The sequence below is a fragment of the Chiloscyllium plagiosum genome, chromosome 30 (genome assembly GCF_004010195.1).
Source record: "Chiloscyllium plagiosum isolate BGI_BamShark_2017 chromosome 30, ASM401019v2, whole genome shotgun sequence".
Classification (NCBI taxonomy): domain Eukaryota; kingdom Metazoa; phylum Chordata; class Chondrichthyes; order Orectolobiformes; family Hemiscylliidae; genus Chiloscyllium; species Chiloscyllium plagiosum.
In genome coordinates, this window is record NC_057739.1 from 24,656,053 (window position 1) to 24,676,607 (window position 20,555).

General features: G+C 41.1%; 1 protein-coding gene across 1 annotated transcript in view; it reads left to right on the forward strand.

Moving 5' to 3' along the window:
• Positions 1-20,555, forward strand: part of LOC122564824 (rab GTPase-activating protein 1) — a 194,546-nt gene that overhangs the window by 37,175 nt on the left and 136,816 nt on the right. The window contains exon 2 of the mRNA XM_043720124.1: positions 10,861-11,061. Coding sequence (XP_043576059.1) covers positions 10,912-11,061 — 150 coding nt within the window. The 5' untranslated portion in view covers positions 10,861-10,911. The remainder of the gene's footprint in view (positions 1-10,860; positions 11,062-20,555) is intronic.

Sequence of the window (20,555 nt, forward strand, 5' to 3'; positions counted from 1 at the left end):
TTGGCGAGATGTGGATTTGAATTGCGCAAGATGTTCTGCAAGGCCCATAGAACATAGAACAGCATGGGAACAAGCTGTTTGGCTCACCATGTCTGTGCCAACCATGATGCCATTCTTAAATATAACCGCTTGCCTGTACATGGTTGTTTTAAAAAATTCTTAAGGTCAAGGACCAGGCTCGCAGGAAAGTAGTCTGACACCGAACAAACAGCCAAGAGGCGAGTCTGTTAGAATATAAGTGTTTTATTCCCCGCAGCGTCGCCACAACCAGGTCTCGTACTTACAACGGGTCTGGTTTATACTCACTCTACGTGTTACCGGAACTGGGAGCCGTCAGTTCTCGTAGAGCGGTTGCCAACAACCCACGCTCGGCGGTTAAACGCAACCCCGGAGCAGACTCTACCGAACTGGAGACTTTTCCAGCTGATATACTCTTTTCGAGATCTAAACATTCATGTGAACAGCAGAGCAAGGCTGAAAAACACATTCCATTCTGGTCACATACAGATAAGAAGATTCACACGGGAAGGTGTGTAATAAGATTCACACGGGACTAAGCGACACCTTCCATTTTCGGTTAGATTCACACATGTATTGGGACACAATTTTAACCCTTTCACCACAGTTGCACATGAACTTCCTATAGGAGGTCACCTAGGTGTATGGAAGACTGAGGCCAAGGTACAAAAACATTTCTCTTGGCCTGGAATGCACAAGGATGTGGTTAACTTTTGCCATATGTGTCATACATGCCAAATGGTCAGTTAGCCAAGGGTGGTAATAAAGCCAGCACCTTTGTTGCCAATTCTCATTTGAAAAACCTTTCATGAGAGTTATAACTGATGTGTACGTCCCCTCCAAGAACTAAAAGTGGGAACCAGTACTTGCAACCATAATGGACGTGTTTATCAGATTTCTGGAGGCAATTCCATTACGGAGCATTAAGAGTCGCAGGGGAGTTAGTAGCTTTTTTCATGCAGTATGGGCTACCCAGTGAGATTCAGTTGGACCAAGGTTCTGATTTTACTGCTAGGCTGTTGAAGGAAGTCATGGATAGTTTAGGTATACAGCACTTTTGAATGAAGTGCAGATCATCCTGAATCCTAGGGAGCTTTAGAAATGTGGCATCAGACCCTGAAAGCTATGTTGAGAGCATATTGTTAGGATACGAAAGGTATCCCATTCGTATTTTTTGCCATTAGAGATTCCCCAAGCGGATCTACTCAATTTACTCCCTTTGAGTTATTATTCAGACATGAAGTGAGAGGCACTTTGAAATTTAAAGAGAAATTGATAGGACCAAAGTCAGAGATCTCACACTTGGATTGTGTATCAGAGGTGAGGGAGCGATTAAATCAAGTAGGTGAGTTAGCTAAACAGCACCTAAAGGGGACACAATATAGAATGAAGCAGCTGGCAGATAAAAACTGAGACTCAGACAATTTCCCATGAGGACGACATATTAGTATTTAGTATTGTTTCCAGTGATCCCTTCAAAGCCATGTTTAGTGGTCCTGATCAAATTGAGGAAAAGTTGTCAGGTGAGCTATCTGGTAAAAATGTCAGATAGGAAAAAACAGTTTTTTCCTATGTCATGTGAATATATTGAAACCTTATTATCATAGAAAGCACTGGAGAAACAGGTGTTAGTTACTGCCCCATCGAGTGAGGAATCAAATCCTAACATTCGATTAGATTAGATTAATCTACAGTGTGGAAACAGGCCCTTCGGCCCAACAAGTGTACACCGACCCATTTCCCTCTAACGCACCTAACACTATGGGGAATTTAGCATGGCCAAACTACCTGACCTGCCCATGTTTTGGACTGTGGGAGGAAGCCGGAGCACCCGGAGGAAACCCACGCAGACACCGAGAGAATGTGCAAACTCCACATAGACAGTCACCCGAGGCTGGAATCGAACCTGGGACCCTGGTGCTGTGAGGCAGCAATGCTAACCATTGAGCCACCGTGCTGCCCTACGATGAATGGCTGAAGATCCTGGAATTGTATTCATTAGAATTTAGAAGGTTGAGGGGAGATCTAATTTAAACTTACAAGATAATGCATGGCTTAGAGAGGGTGGGCACTGGGAAGTTGTTTCCATTAGGCGGCGTACAAGGACTCGTGGGCACAGGCTTAGAATTAAAGAGGGTCAATTTCGAACTGAAATGAGGAGACATTTCTTCAGCCATAGAGTGGTGGGCCTGTGGAATTCATTGCCACTGAGCACAGTGGAGGCCGGGGTGTTAAATGTCTTCAAGGCAGAGATTGATAAATTCTTGATCTCTCAAGGAATTAAGGACTACGGGGAGAGTGTGGATAAGTGGCATTGAAATGCCCATCAGCCATGATTAAATGGTGGAATGTGCTCGATGGGCCAGATGGCCTTACGTCCACTCCTATGTCTTACAGTCTGAAATCCAACTTTGTAGAATTTGATGTGCCTCAAAATATGTTAAGCAATGAGGAAGTCCTTGAGGAGTGGGATAGGTTAATAAACTATATCTCGGGAGCAAAGAACGCAATTGCAAGGTTTGTGACAGCAGTATGAGGATATATGTAGGAATAAGATAGGGAGAACAAATCTTATTGTGCATGAGGCAGACTTGGGGAATGCTGTTCTGATTAAAACAACGCCCCTATTGGCGTAATCCCTTCAAAACCTGACAGGTCCAGAAGGAATTGGAGGCCATGCTCAACGAAGACATCATTGAACAGAGTCAGAGCGAGTGGAGTTCAGATTGTTTTAGTTCCCAAACCAGACTGGACTCAACAATTTTGCGTGGATTATCGGTAGGTCAGCACTGTTATCAAATTTGATGCCTGCCCAGTACCGAGATTGGAGGATTGTATCGAGAAAGTTGGATAAGCCAGTTATGTCACAAAGTTGGATTTAATACGTGGTTATTGGCAGGTACCTTTATCAGATAAGGCAAAAGAAATTTGTGTTTGTAACCCCAAGTGGGCTATATCAATTCAAAGTGATGCCCTTTGGAATGAAGAACGCACCCGCCACATTCCAAAGACTCATGAACAGAGATGTGGCTGAGTTAACAAACTGTGCAGTCTATTTGAATGCCGTAGTGATCTTTAGTGAGTCCTGGGAAGATCATCTAGTACAGTTGGCAGAATTCTTTGAATGACAATGAGAAGCAAAACTGGTAATAAACATAAAACTGAATTTGTAAAAGCAGAGGTGATGTTCTTGGGATATGGCATCGGTCATGGAAGGTTGACCTCAAGGAACGCAAAAAACGAAGGCTATCGCGAACTTTCCACGACCAATCTCTGAGAAAGAGGTGCTTTGATTTTTGGGACTAAACGGATTCTATTGGAAGTCTGTTCCAAACGTCAGCAGCATAGTGGCACTGTTAACAGATTTGCTGAAGAACACAAAAAGTTGCTGGACAGAACAGTGCCAGGAGGCATTTGACAATTTTAAGATAAATGTTAACCACTGCACCACTTTTAGCAACATCAAACATTTTGAAACCCTTCAAAATTGCCATCGATGCTCGTGACCTAGGAGTTGGAACTGTACTGCTACAGGAATTTGATGATGGAATTGAACTACCAGTTGGTTACTTTCCAAACAAACTCAACATCTACCAGAGAAAATATTCTATAATTGAAAAAGAACTATTGAGTTTGGTATTGGGCGTACAACATTGTTCGTGACATAAACATTAAAATGTGTTGGAGGCAGTTGTGTAAATGGATCACAATCCTCTTACTCTTGTCTTTAAAGCGTTCCAAAAATGTATGAGACTATTTTGATGGAGTCTTATGTTACAGACTTTTAATTTACAGATTGTACATGTTTCAGGTTGTAAGAATTTAATAGCAGATGCGTTATTGCTTATTTAACTGATAAAATATAGGCGAGATTGGTATCCATTCAGTGTTATATGTGGGAAGAAGTTATAATTAGTCATATGTATGTCATGGTAACGTGGTTAAGTAATAGAGGGAAAAAAAAGCCATCTTTTCATTATGATGGTTCATTTTTTTTCTTAATAGAGGAGGTGTAATGAAGGTGTAGGTGCGTACTGTACCTTTGAGAGAGTGAAAGCTTGCAAGGTATGAATGCAAGCGCAGTGTGTGCTGAACAACTTAATATAACATTTGGCTGTGAAACAAATAGATGGAGATGAGTTGTCATGGTACACAACAAATTTGAATTCAGCCAATTAGTTTAAATTATGCCCCAAGATACTAAAATCCAATTAAATTCAATCTATACCTAAAAATTGGGTGTTTTGAACAGTTAGACAGAGTGGCACAGAGCACCAATAGACTACGCCTGCAGAATCGCTCTCTGAAAGGTATCTGTTCATATGAAATGTGTAAAGGAGAAGACCAAAGAAAAGCAGACAGGAAAATAGAGGAAAATTAACCCAGACCGGTTTTGAAATGAGAATTTTCTTTGTTAAACTTAATTATGGGGTTTTATCGAATCCGTATAGTATTGTAGAGTGGGAAGTAGATACATTGATCAGACAAAGGAGGTTTACGGTGTAGATAGATACTTAATGTTCTTTTCACTTGGAGTTAAAAAAAAATTGTTAATTTTTTCTTTGAATAGTGGGATTTGTATAGTTCGTTGTCACTCATAATTTAACAGATTATGAGGCAAGGTGAGCTTTTCTGTATATCTGGTTTAACTTAGCAGAGCGTGTCATAACGCCATCGTGGCATTTGCTGGATTGACCATTCATCCACCAGATTAAAATATTCATTCCTTTTACTACTAATGCAACATGGCTGCATTGTGTACCATTTATAAGGCTCACTGCAGTAAATCTCAAAGACTGATTTGGCAGGGCATTCTAAACGTTTTCAACTCCCACCTGCAACTTCATCTGTCTTGTATGACTGATCTTCATTGGCACTTTTCCCAAATCCTGAAACTTTGAACCTCACAATGTTTCTATCTGCACCAAACTAATTGCAAACCATTTGAGAAGGTGATTCATCATTACCCTCTAGGTGACACCTTGGTAAATGGGCAATAAATGTTGGTGCCGTCAGTGTTAGATATTTTGTCCCCTCCGGCTTAGTCTTGACTGTGGAACACAAGCGTTTAGAACTGACAAAGGATTGAATACCCTAATTTTGAAGCATTTTGCAGAAGGAAATTGGACTTAAAAGGCCTGAGTTACTCATTTTTGTGCTTAACGTTTTCTTGTGTCCTCATGTTGTTATGGTGATTGTTAGTTAGTCATTAATTGAAATAAAATAATCAAAATAATCAATTTTGTTTTTAAACTTTGTAGCTGGACACCACTGTAATCTGTGGATTCCATTATCACTAGTACTATTTGGTGGTAATTAAATTCACAAAAATGCTTCTGTAAAGCACATAGTTATTGATTTTAGAATTTTTCCACCAACAAGCGAGCAATGTTTGAGAACAAATTATTCTAACTTCAAAACCAAACTTGGTGCAACAAGATATACAAGTCTTGATAGAAGCTGTTTCTTTAGAACTTCAGGGTCATATGTTGCATGGAGTGTGTAATTTGAAAATAAAGCTATCACGGCATATGACAAGTTGAAAGACATTCACAATCCTTGGTGATCGTTTAAAAATCACTATTGCAATCATTTTTTTTCATTTTAGTTCAGGGTATTTAAATGTGTAAGTAGAATTTATTCCAAAAACGTTTGATTATAAAATTGAAGCACAAGGCAGGAATGATCAGGTTAGGCAGCACCTTTTGTGAGGAGAAGCAGATAATGTTTTCAGTCTTGGTCCCTCATTTGATGATGGAAGATAGTTTCTTATAGCACACAGTATTTTCAAACGTGAAGATTTTCACAAGTTACTTTAGAAATTGTTCTTAAGAGGGCCTTTCTTTAAATACAGAGAGGCAGGTTTCTGAACAAGTCACTTGTCTGTGTTGAGTTCGTCTTGGCTGAATACTAAGTGGTAGAATTACAAATTGGCTCTTCAGTATTCTATTCTATTGAGAGGACAAAAGGAATGGAGTTTGGGTTTGTGATTGCTTTGAAAGACTTGAGTGTCTCCTGATTTCACCTCTAGTCTCACTGCAGTGTCAAATAGTTTGCTGAAATTTGCTCTCTAGGAAATTTGAATAAGGTTTCTGTTTAGTGACATACTAGCTCTGGTCATCTAGGAGAGAAAACTAAGAATATAAGGAGCAATTATTGTGTTTGAAATACCCAGGTAATTCAATCACTTTTTCTGTTCAGTTCCCTAATTTTAATCTGGTTTCAGTTTTCCTACTAAGCAGATAACAACAGTATTTATGAGCACCTTTTTTAACTTAGAAAAGTGTCCAAGGCACTTATGAATGACTATCTGTATTTTCCTTCAATGAAGGAAATACTAGGGATGTTGCTGAAAAGTTTGACCAAAGAGATGGGTTACAAGTCATTTAAATGTGGTGGAGTTGGGGAAGTAGAGGAGAATGTCAACTATCTTGATGGCTGCCTAGTCGTCAAGGGTCAGGGAAAAGTGTGGAGGAGGAATTGTTAACAACATGTAGAGGAGAACAGTATTTGGTGGTAGGATGTGGATCTGGAAGAGGTTACAGAAATATTGGAAAAAGTGTTGTAAATGAGAGGTTTTAGGTGACAGGGCATTATAGGCCAATGCGAAGGAAGTGATAAAGTAGAATCTGCATGCCAGGATGCGGTCGGGATTTGGTTAAGATAAGGTTGAGTATGGAGGGTAGGTATCCATTGTCTGTGCTGACTCATGAAAGCAGCAATTTATTCAGTGCCTATACTCTGCACTATCCTTGCACCCCTCCATACTCTCCGTTCTCTGATAACCCAGTTCCCTCTTTCAATTAAATCTGCTGGTTATGTGTTCCAGATCCTCATCACTTATTACATGAGAGAGCTTTCCCTCATTGTCATTGTTTCTATTGACCTTAAGTATGCATCCTCTTGTCCTTGATTTCTCCATCAATAGAAACAGTTTATTCCAATCAATACTGTCCAGTTCCCTTATGATTTTAAATGCTTCTTTTAAATCTCTTGATTATGACATGGATGAAGAGTTTTGGGACAGGCAAATTTATGAAGGCGGGCAGTTGTGAGAGCATCTAAGTCAGGGGCTCAGCTAGGATAATTGTAGGACTGGGATTTTGAACAACCTGGTTAAAAAAGGTGCTCATAAATACTGTTGTTATCTGCTTAGTAGGAAAACTGAAACCAGATTAAAATTAGGGAACTGAACAGAAAAAGTGATTGAATTACCTGGGTATTTCAAACACAATAGTTGCTCCTTATATTCTTAGTTTTCTCTCCTAGATGACCACCCTGTGTCAGTGGCTAGATAGGGATGAAACCTATGAATGACACACACAGTTTGTGGCAGTGGTTAAAGATGTAACTGGTTGCGAATACTGCATCTGATTCCATAATTTGTTTTTATAGAGGTAAACTATAAAGTATATGGCTCTTGCGTTGATGAATAAAGTGCTAATGTTTTTATTTCCATTCATGGGATGTGGATGTCATTTCCTGGAGCAGCATTTGTTGCCCATCCCTATTATGTTTTTGACTGTCTTGCTAGGCTATTTCAGGGAGCTTTTAAGAGTCAACTACATTACTGTGTGTCTGGAGTCACATGTAGATAAGACCAGGAAAGGATAACAGATTTTTATGACAATCAGTTTTTCAGAGGCTAACTTTTAATTCCAGATTATTTATGTAGTTCAAACTTCATGTGCCATGGTGCAGTTTGAATCCTTGTTCCCCCAGAGAGTTATCCTGGAACTTGGGATTATTAGTCTAGTGCACTTACCAATAAGTGTTCAGCTATAGTATTGCTTCTCAACGAATCACAGTCTGCTAACAAACTTATCATTTATATTTGGAAAGATCAGCTTTACAAAGCATTTTAGTGCAGTACTGAGTGTGACGTTGAGATTCAGATTGACTGTTCTAGTTCTGTTCTAGTTCTAGTTCCACCCGCATGGGCCCCAGCTATGCCTGCCTCTTCGTAGGGTATGTGGAACAATCCATCTTCCGCAACTACACTGGCCCCACCCCCCATCTTTTCCTTCGCTACATTGATGACTGTATCGGCGCTACCTCGTGCTCCCACGAGGAGGTTGAACAGTTCATCCACTACACTAACACCTTCCACCCCGACCTCAAATTCACCTGGACAGTCTCGGACTCCTCCCTCCCCTTCCTAGACCTTTCTGTTTCTATCTCAGGCGACCGAATCAACACGGACATCTACTACAAACCAACCGACTCCCACAGCTACCTAGACTACACCTCCTCCCATCCTGCCCCCTGGGGGGGAGGGGGGGTGAAGGAACTGGTGAGGTCCAAGTTCATCCCCTGTGGTTGGAGTGTTCCCAGTCGGAAGATAAGACGCTCCTCCTCCGACCGTCGGGTTGTTGTGGTTTGGCGGTGGATGAGTCCAATGACCTGCATATCCTCGGTGGAGTGGGAGGGGGAGTTGAAATGCTGTGTTACAGGGTGGTTGGGTTGGTTCGTCCGGGTGGCCCAGAGGTGCTCTCTGAATCGCTCCGCAAGTAGGCGGCCTGTCTCCCCAATATAGAGGAGGCCACACCAGCTGCACAGGTGAATCTGTGGCTCCACCCACATTATCTACTGCATCCGCTGCAGCCGGTGTGGCCTCCTCTATATTGGGGAGACAGGCCGCCTACTTGCGGAGCGATTCAGGGAGCACCTCTGGGCCACCCGGACGTACCAACCCAACCACCCTGTAGCACAGCATTTCAACTCCCCCTCCCACTCCACCGAGGATATGCAGGTCATTGGACTCATCCACCGCCAAACCACAACAACCCGACGGTCGGAGGAGGAGCGTCTTATCTTCCGACTGGGAACCCTCCAACCGCAGGGGATGAACTTGGACTTCACCAGTTTCTTCATCCCCCCTCCCCCCACCTTGTCTCAGCCGAATCCCTCCCGCCTGGCACCGCCTTCCTGACCTGCAGTCTTCTTCTTGACCTCTCCGCCTCCGACCTATCACCCTCACCTTGACCTCTTTCCACCTATCACATTTCCAACGCCCCTCCTCCAAGTCCCTCCTCCCTACCTTTTATCTTCTCCTGCTGAACACTCTCTGCTCCTTCCTGAAGAAGGGCCTGTGCCCGAAACGTCGAATCTCCTGTTCCCTGGATGCTGCCTGACCTGCTGTGCTGTTCCAGCAATAAAGTTTCAACTTTGTTCTAGTTCCATGTATAATATTAGTGACCATTCTTCACAAGTAATATATTGGCTATGAAGCATTGAGGGATGTCATGAACAGCATTAAGAGCATTAATAAACCAACTATTTTATACTTTTATTTAAATAATTTGATTGTTGAGACTCTGAATTGTTGAATCTTGAAATACATTTTAATCCTTGTATGCAAACTTTCCAAACTGTTTATAACTAAACACAGAAAACAAATGCAAAGCATCGTGATAATTTTGTATTAGAGCCTTGGGCTGTTAGTTGCTGAAAATTTCAGTTCCAAAAAAATGGCACAATGCTTAATGTTTTATAGTGTAATGAGGTTACTTGTGCAGTCTGCAGTTGTTTTGGGCAGATAAGTATTTTAGAACTTTTTGAAATTAACCGTGACATTAGTTCAGAAACTTAACCGTATAATGGGAGGCTTGGAGATATAAATCTGCACATACATTGTCAGAGCATAGAAGTTGTGAATATGTATACTCACAAAGTAATAATTTGAAATTGTTAAAAATGTTCAAGGCTATTACCATCCATAATCCATATTTAGCAGCATTGTACAAACAGTCAGTCAGACTGTTAATGACAGCACTGGAGTGTAAAATCCTGTTTAGAACATGTGTGATAACCCTTGACAACTTGTAAAGACCACAAAAATTTCAGAAATGAAGTTTTCCATGAATTTGCACTAATTGTGTAGGCAAGTGCATTTTTTTCTAAAAAAGTATTGTAGGCATATGAGAAAGTTGCTGTTGATGAGAAGGCCATTAACTATACACACCCCTCATTTTGGTTTCTGTGGCAGTCATTTATACTGCCTACTTTAAGGGCTTTCCCTGACTCTTCCTTTGTTGTCATTCGCTAAAAACATTGAGCTGAATACATGTACGTTGTGATTTACTAATTTTAGAATTTGCCTCCTGGTGTTTGAGCCCTTTTATCATATTGTCTTAAGTTGGACTTTTAGCGTGGTCAATTTTGACAATTTCTTAATCTTGAAAACCCTGATTACATAATTTGAAGATTTAATTTTCAGCAGAAGTTGAGCTTCATATAGTTAACTTTTGCCTTAGCTTTAATTTTTAGCATTTTAAAATCTAGAGTACCTGTCATTCAAATCTGTGCTACCTGAAGAAGTATCTGTCCCTACAATGATGAAAAGTATGTCTCATGCTTCCAATGTCTGATTAACGTGGAGCAATAGCTCAACTTCTCTAGATTTGTACTCTTCCCACTGAATCTTGCATTATTTACCCTACTTCAGCCATAACTGCACTACCATTGTTTTTAAAATAGCAACTAAATTTCTTTGAATATGTAGCGAAGCTGTAATGTTGCTTTTCATCGTAAAGTTGTTCAACGTTTTATACCATAGTTCGGCTTAATGCATATTTTAATTATTCCTTTGGTAATAATTTTACAATTATCCACATTGAGTTGCATGTACTGGCTATTGGCTGAGTTGCCAAGATATTACAAGGTATAATGCACAATGATCTATTTGGTATTTCAAAATATTGGTTGCTGGTTTACACCAAATGAAACTTCTGGTGATTTGTTTCCATTGTTTAGTCATGTATAGTAAATAAAAATAAGGATTTAGGCTAGTAGTTTAATTAATAATATACTCTTAAATCAGTTTTTGATTTTATTTTCCAGGTACTTTTAAGTTTTATACGTCATTCATGAGCTGCCTTTGCTTTAGCAGCTATGGATGACAAGGCTTCAGTTGGAAAAGTTAGTGTTTCTTCAGACTCGGTATCCACTCTAAACAGTGAGGATTTTGTCCTGGTTTCCCGCCATGGTGATGACACGCCTTCTACCAATAATGGTAGTGATGATGAGAAAACAGGACTTAAGGTAAGAAGGAGTCAGTGTTTCAACATTTTAAAAACTCTAGGATATTCATTGGGAAGCAGTGTGCTATACACAAGATGATGATCTTGTGACACACTGGTCACAAGTGTGTTATGTTTGCCACTGTTCCTCATGTACTTGACTTTATACCACATGACAAAAAAAAATCTATAATTAAAGTAGGAATACTTTTGGGTGAAGTGAGCCAATAGAAACTTTTGAAGATTTTAATTCAATCTGAGGTAAATTGTCCTAAGAGGAAACAATAACTGCAAGATCTTCAACTTAAACTCACTGGACTACTTGCAGTTGCTAGCAGAAGAGTAGAGCAGATTCAAATCTCAGTGCCTCGGGCTTGTGTTTTTAGAATGCAGGGTCATGTGGGTTGCTTGCCATACCTGGTAATGCCTTTGTATTATGAAAAATTTTGAAGGGAGCATTCCACTGAGTGGGGATATGTAGAAAATCCTTTAATACTTGCTTGCCTACAGTGTAGAATGAAAACAAACTTGAATATAAACTTGACTGTCTGTGTGGAGTTTGCACGTTCTCTGATTTCTTCCCACAATCCAAAGATGTGCAGGTTAGGTGAATTGGCCATACTAAGTTGCCAATAGTGTTGAGGGTTAGGTGCGTTAGTTGGATAAATGTAGGATAATAGGGTAGGGGAATGAGACTGGGTGTGTTACTGGAGGGTTGATGTGGACCCGTTGGGCCGAAGGGCCTGTTTGAATGTAGGGAATTTGATTAATTCCCTTGATTGTCAGATAACTTGTAATTTAAAAGGTTACCAGAGGAACAAAGTACAGGCTGAGTGCTTTCCTGTTTTACACCTAATGATTGAAATATGGCATTTTGCTCTATTTTAAAAGCTCCGGGAGTAATACTAGACCAGTAGCTTACAACTTTTTTCTGTTGAATTAACTATTTTTAGTATCAATGACCAATACTCTAACAATGGAGGGACAGGTGTACTTTTATCATCCTAGGAAAAAGCAGTTAAATAAATCAGAATGCAACACCTTACGTTATAATGCTTGTGATATAAATATATAAGAATCCTGTTACTTCACTATCTCCTTTTTTTTTCTACTCCTTCCCTACTGTGAACTCGCCCTTCTTCCATGCCCCCTTCTCTTTCTCTTTCTCTTGTCTCTACTGCATCCCCCCCCTCCAATTTTCTGCCTTCTAGAATTTGGAGCATGTGTTTAAATTTTATTCTTCAGTTGTACTGGATGTATAGGAATGCTGTGGACATTCTAAACTGGATCTTTTCATTCAGCAGCAAATTATTTTTGTTTAAAAATTAGTCAGATTCTCATCCTGCTACCGTAATTGAAACTGATCAACCAAAACTGCTTTTTGTGCGCAGGATCCGGTAATCATTCAAATCCTTAATTTTATATTTTTTTTACTAGTTAATAGCTTGAGTTAATCAGTTATCAACTTGTGAATAGTATCACGTGTTTCTGCACATTGAATATTTTGTCACTGTGTTGGTGTTTGTAATGGTATGGAGATTTGTCTCTGAAATGTAGTAGGTTGGGTACATAAAATGTAAACTCGCTGATAACTAGCCTTTTACTGTAAGTAATGAATGTTATTCTGACACTGCATAAACTATAAACATCTGGCCTATGTGATTAGCAGAGTAAATCTAGTGATTGCAATATAGAATACAAACCAAAAGAACTATGGATGCTGGAAATCGAACAAAACAGAAATTTTTGGAAAAGTTCAGGTCTGGCAGCATCTGTGGAGAGAAAAACAAGGTGGATCTTGAGATGTGTGGCAGAATTGGGGACAGGGTCATTTCAACATCAAGGTCATCTCACCGCAACATCCTTGCTTTGCTCAAATGATGTGGCAGGACACTTACTACAGCTGTAAAGCAGAAGGTATTGCAGCCAATGGTGAAAGGTAGTGCCCAGTGCTGCACACCAATCAGCCAGCAAATATCAGCACTTCAGTGCTATTAGAAGTGATACATAATTGTTGCTGGTTTCTGGATATCTCTGAATCCAGTCAGGATTGTCCTAGTTGCCTTTAGCCAGGGAGAATAGCCTCTCCTTGAGGGAGTAAGGACTCTGATATGGAAATGTGTTGCTGGAAAAGCGAAGCAGGTCAGGCAGCATCTAGGGAACAGGAGAATCGACGTTTCGGGCATTAGCCCTTCTTCAGGAATGAGGAAAGTTGGTCCAGCAGGCTAAGATAAAAGATAGGGAGGAGGGACTTGGGGGAGGGGCGTCGGAAATGTGATAGGTGAAAAGAGGTCAAGGTGAGGGTGATAGGTCAGACTGGGGTGGGGGCGGAGAGGTCGGGAAGAAGATTGCAGGTTAGGAAGGCGGTGCTGAATTTGATGGATTTGACTGAGACAGGCTGGGGGGAGGGGAAATGAGGAAACTGGTGAAATCCGAGTTCATCCCTTGTGGTTGGAGGGTTCCTAGCCGGAAGATGAGGCGTTCTTCCTCCAACCATCGTTTCGCTGTGGTCTGACGATGGAGGAGTCCAAAGACCTGCATATCCTTGGTGGAGTGGGAGGGGGAATTGAAATGTTGAGCTACAGGGTGGTTGGGTTGGACTCTGATATCCAGATCCCTTCCAACTTTCCTGTAGTAACTTAAATGGGGTGAATGGGTTGGACTAATGAGGATGGGACAGCAATTAGTGATTGTTCATGTGGGTGAAAGATGTTGTGACGTTCTAAGGAAGTAAGCAAGGCTGCTGAGAGGTTGCAAGATTAGTGTGTGAGGATTTGGGTAAGGGGATCAAGCGAGGAATGAATTTGCATCTAACAAATGGGGTGTCAGAGCACACGTGTTGATAAGAGATGAGTGAGGTAGTAGGAGTAGTCCTGTATAATCAACCTTTAAAATTTGAGTTAATTGTGGAGAGTCAGCATGGATTCTTGAAGGGAAGGTCAAGCCTGACAAATTTCACTTTGTTTTTAAGCAGTGACAAAGTTGATGGACAAAACTTAGTCAATGGATCTTGTTTATATGGATTTCCAGGGGCTTTTAATAAAGTCCCTGTTATAGCCCAGGCTGGACCCCCTCAAAACATTTCAAGAAAGTAACCCAGACCAACTTTGCTAGTTGTTTTAAGGAGGTGTAATGCAGAATATTCCAGGAGGGATGCAGCTGGTCAAACGACTTTAGTTTTAAACCAAACAGAATTTATTTACAAGATTAATGAATTAAATACATACACAGAACAGAATATCAAATAACTTAACCAGTCTGAAAATCAACCGTTCATCCCACTTAATGATGCTGTTCCCAATACTTGCAACAATCCCTATAAACACCCCTTGGCACAAAGGTGAAATCAAACACAGGGTCTTACAAGAGAGAGAGAAATGGCAGCATGGAACACCCTCTTCCATGTAGCTGTTTCTTGGATCAACAGCCTCACTGCTTTCAGTGAATAGTCAGACTGCCAAAACTAAATCAAACCAGAGAAATGCTGAGCTGGAAGAACTGTCCACTCCTCTTTCATTGTACAAGTGTTTTTCTTAAAACTTGAAAGGCTTTTGCCTGAGGCAGTATCTGTTAGCGATAATCGAATTGGCCTTAAAACCCATCAAAACCAGACTTTTTGGAATTGCTGCTGTTATAACCTCTCTGGAGGGGGGGGGGGGGGGGGAAGCCAAGGACAGCATAACTTTGTTAAAGGAGCAGCATCATCACAGTCCCACACAGGAGACTGTTAGCTAGGATGGAAGCCCATGGAATTAAGGAAAAATTATTGACATGAATAGGAAATTGGTTGAGAGGCAGGAAAAAGGCAGGAATAATGGAAAAGTACTCAAATTGACAAGACAAGATTAGTTGTATCTTGCAGGAGTCTCTTTTGGGACCTTAATCATTCACAATATTCATTAATGATTCAGATAATGGCATAAAAATTCCGATATCCAAATTTGGGCAGCAATGTAGTCAGTGTTGATAACAGCATAAAATTACACCAGGTTATTGAGAGATTAAGTGAATGGGCAAAGTTGTGGCAGATGGATTTTAATATAATTTGTGAGGTTATCCATTTCAGACCGAGAAAGGGTATATCAGGCTTTTGTTTTACTAAGAGACAATGTTAAATAGACTGGATGTCCAAGTTTCGGGGGTTCAGGTGCAGAGCTTTTTGAAAGGTCATGCAGAGGTGCAGAAAATAATCATGGCCACTGGAATGCTGACCATCATATTCTAAAAGACTGGAGGACAGAGATGCAAGCATTGTGCTTCATTTATACGAAACCCTAGTTAGACCCCCCTTAAGAGTATGCTGAGCAGCTCTGGGTGCCATACCTTAAGGATATTTGGCCCTGGGGAGATTTGAAAACAGGTGTACAAGGATGGTATCTGGACTTAAGTGAGGACAGCAGATGCTGGAGATTAGAGTCAAGAGTATGGTGCTAGAAAAGCACAGCAGGTCAGGCAGCATCTGACGTTTCTGGCAAAAGCCTGGACTTGAGGGGTTTATTGGCCCTTTATTGTCTAGAATATAGAAGATTTCAGGTGTGATCTAATCGAGGTCTTCAGGATATTAATAGGGAAAGACAGGGTAGACAAAATAAACTATTTCCACAAGGTGAAGATTCTAGAACTGGGACATAATCTAAGAATTGGGGTCAGGCTATTCAGGAGAGTTGTTAGAAATCACTTTACATATGAAGAGTAGCAAAGATTTGGGACTCTGTTTCTCAAGCAACGGTCAGTTTAATTTAATTGTTAAATTTAAATCTGAGGACTGCAGATGCTGGAGATCAGAGCTGAAAATGTGTTGCTGGAAAAGTGCAGCAGGTCAGGCAGCATCCAAGGAACAGGAGAATCAACGTTTCGGGCATGAGCCCTTCTTCAGGAAAAGCCCTTCTTCATGCCCGAAACGTCGGTTCTCCTGCTCCTTGGATGCTGCCTGACCTGTGCTTTTCCAGCAACACATTTTCAGCTCTGATCTCCAGCATCTGCAGTCCTCACTTTCTCCTCGAAGATTTTAACCTACTGCGAATCCTCTTGCAAAGATGCCTTCCTTGAAGAAGCTTTCTTCCTCCCTCTACTTTCCTGAAGAAGGGCTCATGCCCGAAATGTCGATTCTCCTCGGATGCTGCCTGACCTGCTGCGCTTTTCCAGCAACACATTTTCAAATTTAAATCTGAGGCAGACAGATTTGTATTAAGCAAGGGTATCAAAGATCAGTGCTGGGTCCGTTACTTTTTGTCATTTATGTAAATGATTTGGATGTGAGCATAAGAGGTATAGTTAATAAGTTTGCAGATGAATGCCAAAATTGGAGGTGTAGAGGACAGCGAAGAAGGTTACCTCAGATTACAATGGGATCTTGACCAGATGGGCCAGTGGGTTGAGAAGTGGCAGATGGAGTTTAATTTAGATAAATGCGAGGTGCTGCATTTTGGGAAAGCAAATCTTAACAGGACTTATACACTTAATGGTAAGCTCCTAGGGAGTGTTTCTGAACAAAGAGACCTTGGAGTGCAGGTTCATAGCACCTTGAAAGTGGAATCGCAGGTAGGTAGGATAGTGAAGAAGGCGTTTGGTATGCTTTCCTTTATTGGTCAGAGTATTGAGTACAGGAGTTGGGAGGTAATGTTTTGGCTGCACAGGACATTGGTTTCCTTCCTATTGGAAAGATGATGTGAAACTTGAAAGGGTTCTGAAAAGATTGACGAGGATGTTGCCAGGGTTGGAAGATTTGAGCTTTCGAGAGAGGTTGAACAGGTTGGGCTGTTTTCCCTGGAGCATCGGAGGCTGAGGGGAGATCTTACAGAGGTTTATGAAATCATGAGCACAGATAGGATAAATAGGCAAAGTCTTTTGCCAGGGGGAGTCCAGCACTGGAGGGCATTAGGTTTAGGGTGAGAGGGGAAAGATTTAAAAGAGACCTAAGGGGCAACTTTTTCACCCAGAGAGTGGTATGTATATGGAATAAGCTGCCAGAGGAAGTGGTGGAGGCTGGTACAATTGCAACATTTAAAACGCATCTAGATGGCTATATGAATAGGAAAGGTTTGGAGGGAATATAGGCCAGGTGTTGGCAGGTGGGATTAGATTGGGTTGGGATATCTGGTCAGCATGGACAAGTTGGACCGAAGGGTCTATTTCCGTGCTGTACACCTTTATGACCCTATGACTCTATCAAGTGATTTGAGTCCAGGGCAAGCATATGGAGTTAGGCTACAGATCAGCCATAATCTTATTGAATGATGGACCATGATTAAAGGGCTGATTGGCCTACTCCTGTTCCTATGTAGATCATAATATGCTACTGGTGGCATGGAGAAAGCAATTGACTTTCCTTTTGCACTAATGCTCAGTACTCTGAACCTTGAACACGGCATTGACCTGGTTGGTGATGTCTGAACAGATGGACTTGTGTGGCAGCACTTTCTCCCTCTATTCTCTGAAAAGAGGATGGCCCTCCTGTCCTTCAAGCATTGATTAGGACCTCCAGGTCCCTGCTAGAGAACCTTGGTGCCAGCGAGTTTTGAGAAGACTTGTAGCTCATGTTGAGGTTCTGGATGTAGGTTTGCTCGCTGAGCTGCGAGGTTCATTTCCAGATGTTTCATCACCCTACTAGGTAACACATTTAATGGGCCTCAGGCGAAGCAGTGTACATGTTTACAACACGTACGGGCCAAATATTGAACTACAGAAGCAATCATCCCAACATTCACAAATGAAGCTGCATCAGAACATTATTTCAACGAGCCTAAACACACTGCAGCACAGAGGAACTACGCAGATCAGAGGAAAATCACCTATACCATGTATTCAAAAAGAATTGTACCCAATGAACACAGATTGCCGATTTCTCAGCAACAAACCCAAACAAGCAGACAAAACACATCCAGAAACTCTAACCACTCTCCCCTACATCAAAGACATCTCAGAAATGACTGTCAGACTCTTTGGCATCACGGTAGCCCACAAACCCACCAACACAGCAGCTAATGAACTTGAAAGACTCTATACAGATAACAAGCAAAACTAATGTAATTTACAAAATACCGTGCAAGAACTGTAACAAACACTACATTGGATAAACAGGCAGAAAACTAGCCACCAGGATATATGAACACCAACTAGCCACAAAACGCCATGACCCTCTCTCTCTCTCGTATCCTTACAGAAGGATGAGGAAGGACACCACTTCCACTGGGACAATACATCCATCCTAGGACAAGCCAAACAGAGACATGCATGAGAATTCCTAGAAGCATAGCATTTTAAACGGAACTCTGTCAACAAACACATCGAGTTAGACCCCATCTACTACCCCCTGAGAAAAAGAACAGGAAATAGTATCACAGGAAATGACATCACCAACGCAAAGAAACCCAAACCTATAAATAGAAAGCAGGAATCATGTACACTGCTTCGCCTGAGGCCCACTGAAGATGTTACCTAGTAGGGTGATGAAATGTCTGGAAATGAACCTCCAAGCTTAGCGAGTAAATCTACATCCAGAACCTTAGTGCCAAAATGGCCTCATCAGCCATCTCTGTCCAGTCACCAGTCATGAGCAGGGTAAAGCCAGTAGTCCTCTAGGTGCACTGTCCATTCTTAAATGGTGCAGCCGCAAAGGATGCTGGTCTTTTGGCAGGTGTCTAGGGAATGGCAAGTTCTTCCAGGAAGGTTATGTCGTATGCTGGAATGGCGATAGAATGTAATACTTGCCATTGAGTCGGCAGCAGCAGTTATTAAAGCAGCGAGCTTAGTAAGATGTGGTGAGAAAATATGCCTGGCTTCTTGGTAAATTTCATTGCCAAATTCAATAGGATTGGCACTTAGCCAATAAAATGTTAGATCCCACTCAGTGTTGTGAAACCAACCTGATTCTTCCATATAACTGAGAGAGGTAGAAATGTGATAGGTTTTTTTTCTTTTAAAAAGCATTGTTCAGATGAAGCAAAAAGGAAATTAAGGGATGGGCTAGAGGTGGGAAACATTGCATAACAAATATATCCTGGAACAAAAGGCAAAAGGAGTGGTGATGGTTGTAATGAAGAAACAAAGTGTTTGTGCAGAGTAAGTTTGTTCTGAAGTTTCAAACACTGGATCAGCATGCAAGGTTGAATGTCATAGTCATGATTCCTTATAATCAAGGAATGCCATTGATGATTAAGAACAGATGCAACAAAACAATAATGATTTATGTAATGTAGGTTTCAAGATAAGAAACACTTCAAATTCTTGTAGCTTTTGGTACCTCAAGGGTAAGGTTAAAAAAAAAAATTGCTGATAGTTGACACTGCAAATAAACCATGGAAGATTAGTTTTGTTAGGCTTGGAATCGTGAGTTCCAACTGACAGTGCAGGGAATGAGAGTTTGAATCTCACTATGACAGTTGAGAATTTGAATTAACGTTTAAAAAAAAGTCTTAGTTTGAATGCAGTGCTTAATAAGAATGAACCTGTTGGATTGTTGTAAAACTAAACCAGTTTGCTAATTTTTAATGTGGAAAGAAATGTGATGAACTTGTGATTCAACCTTTTGTGTGACTCCAGTCACATGTTTGCGATTGACTCCTAATTACCATGTGAAGTAACTGAGCAAGCCATTTAGCTGTGTCAGAGCACTGCAATATAATGGCAGCACCTTCACACAGACAAGAGTTGAGCTGCACCACCACATTGCAGTAAGCAGGAATGGTCAAAAGGTTATCAGGGCGCCCACATCCTCAGAATTTATAAACATGCCAAATTTTCATGTAGTTCGTTTTTTTTTAAGAGCAAGCAAGTGTTCAGTTGAGTATCCAATGACTGCAGATATCTAGAGGCTGACACACTTGCCACCTGAAATGATTCCTTTTGTAGCCTACACTGGTGCTAATCAGGCATATTTATCTTTCAAAGGATTGATCTATTTACTATTTAGGACTCACCAAGCTTTAATATCTTAGATTCTCTGTCCTATATTGATATTAAATACTTAATTTTAAGTTTATTCAAAGCAACCTTACATATTGTATTCAGTTTCAAAATGCCTAAAATATAGGACCATTCCTGATTTAGTATGTAACAGGCATTCTGCTTTTGACACAATGAACTGAGATCCTTGTGCCCCATGTGTTTTGGAGACCTGGGTACCCTACAGCATGCACCTCCAAAGCTTAGGAGAAGTGCCACTGTGGTGCCTTTATAAGATCTTCCAATTGCAAAGGCAAGCAAGATGTTGCAACAACAGTGTTCACTCCGAAGCCAACTTGTTCAGCATTAAGGCACTCAATCCTGGACATTCACTCAAAACCAGCACCAGTGTGGGGGTTGTGTTCATATGCCTGACATTAGACTTGCAAGCAGCTGCTGTACTTGGAATTGGTAGAGGTAGGCAATTCCCAGGAGAACAGTGGATGCATCTGGGGATGTCTTCAAAGTATCCTTGAAGAGGTCAAAATATCCTCCAACTTGTGGAAACCCTGATTTGTGACTGACCAAAATGGAGAAGTTCCATTTGGCAAGATATCAAACATTCAGAGTGAG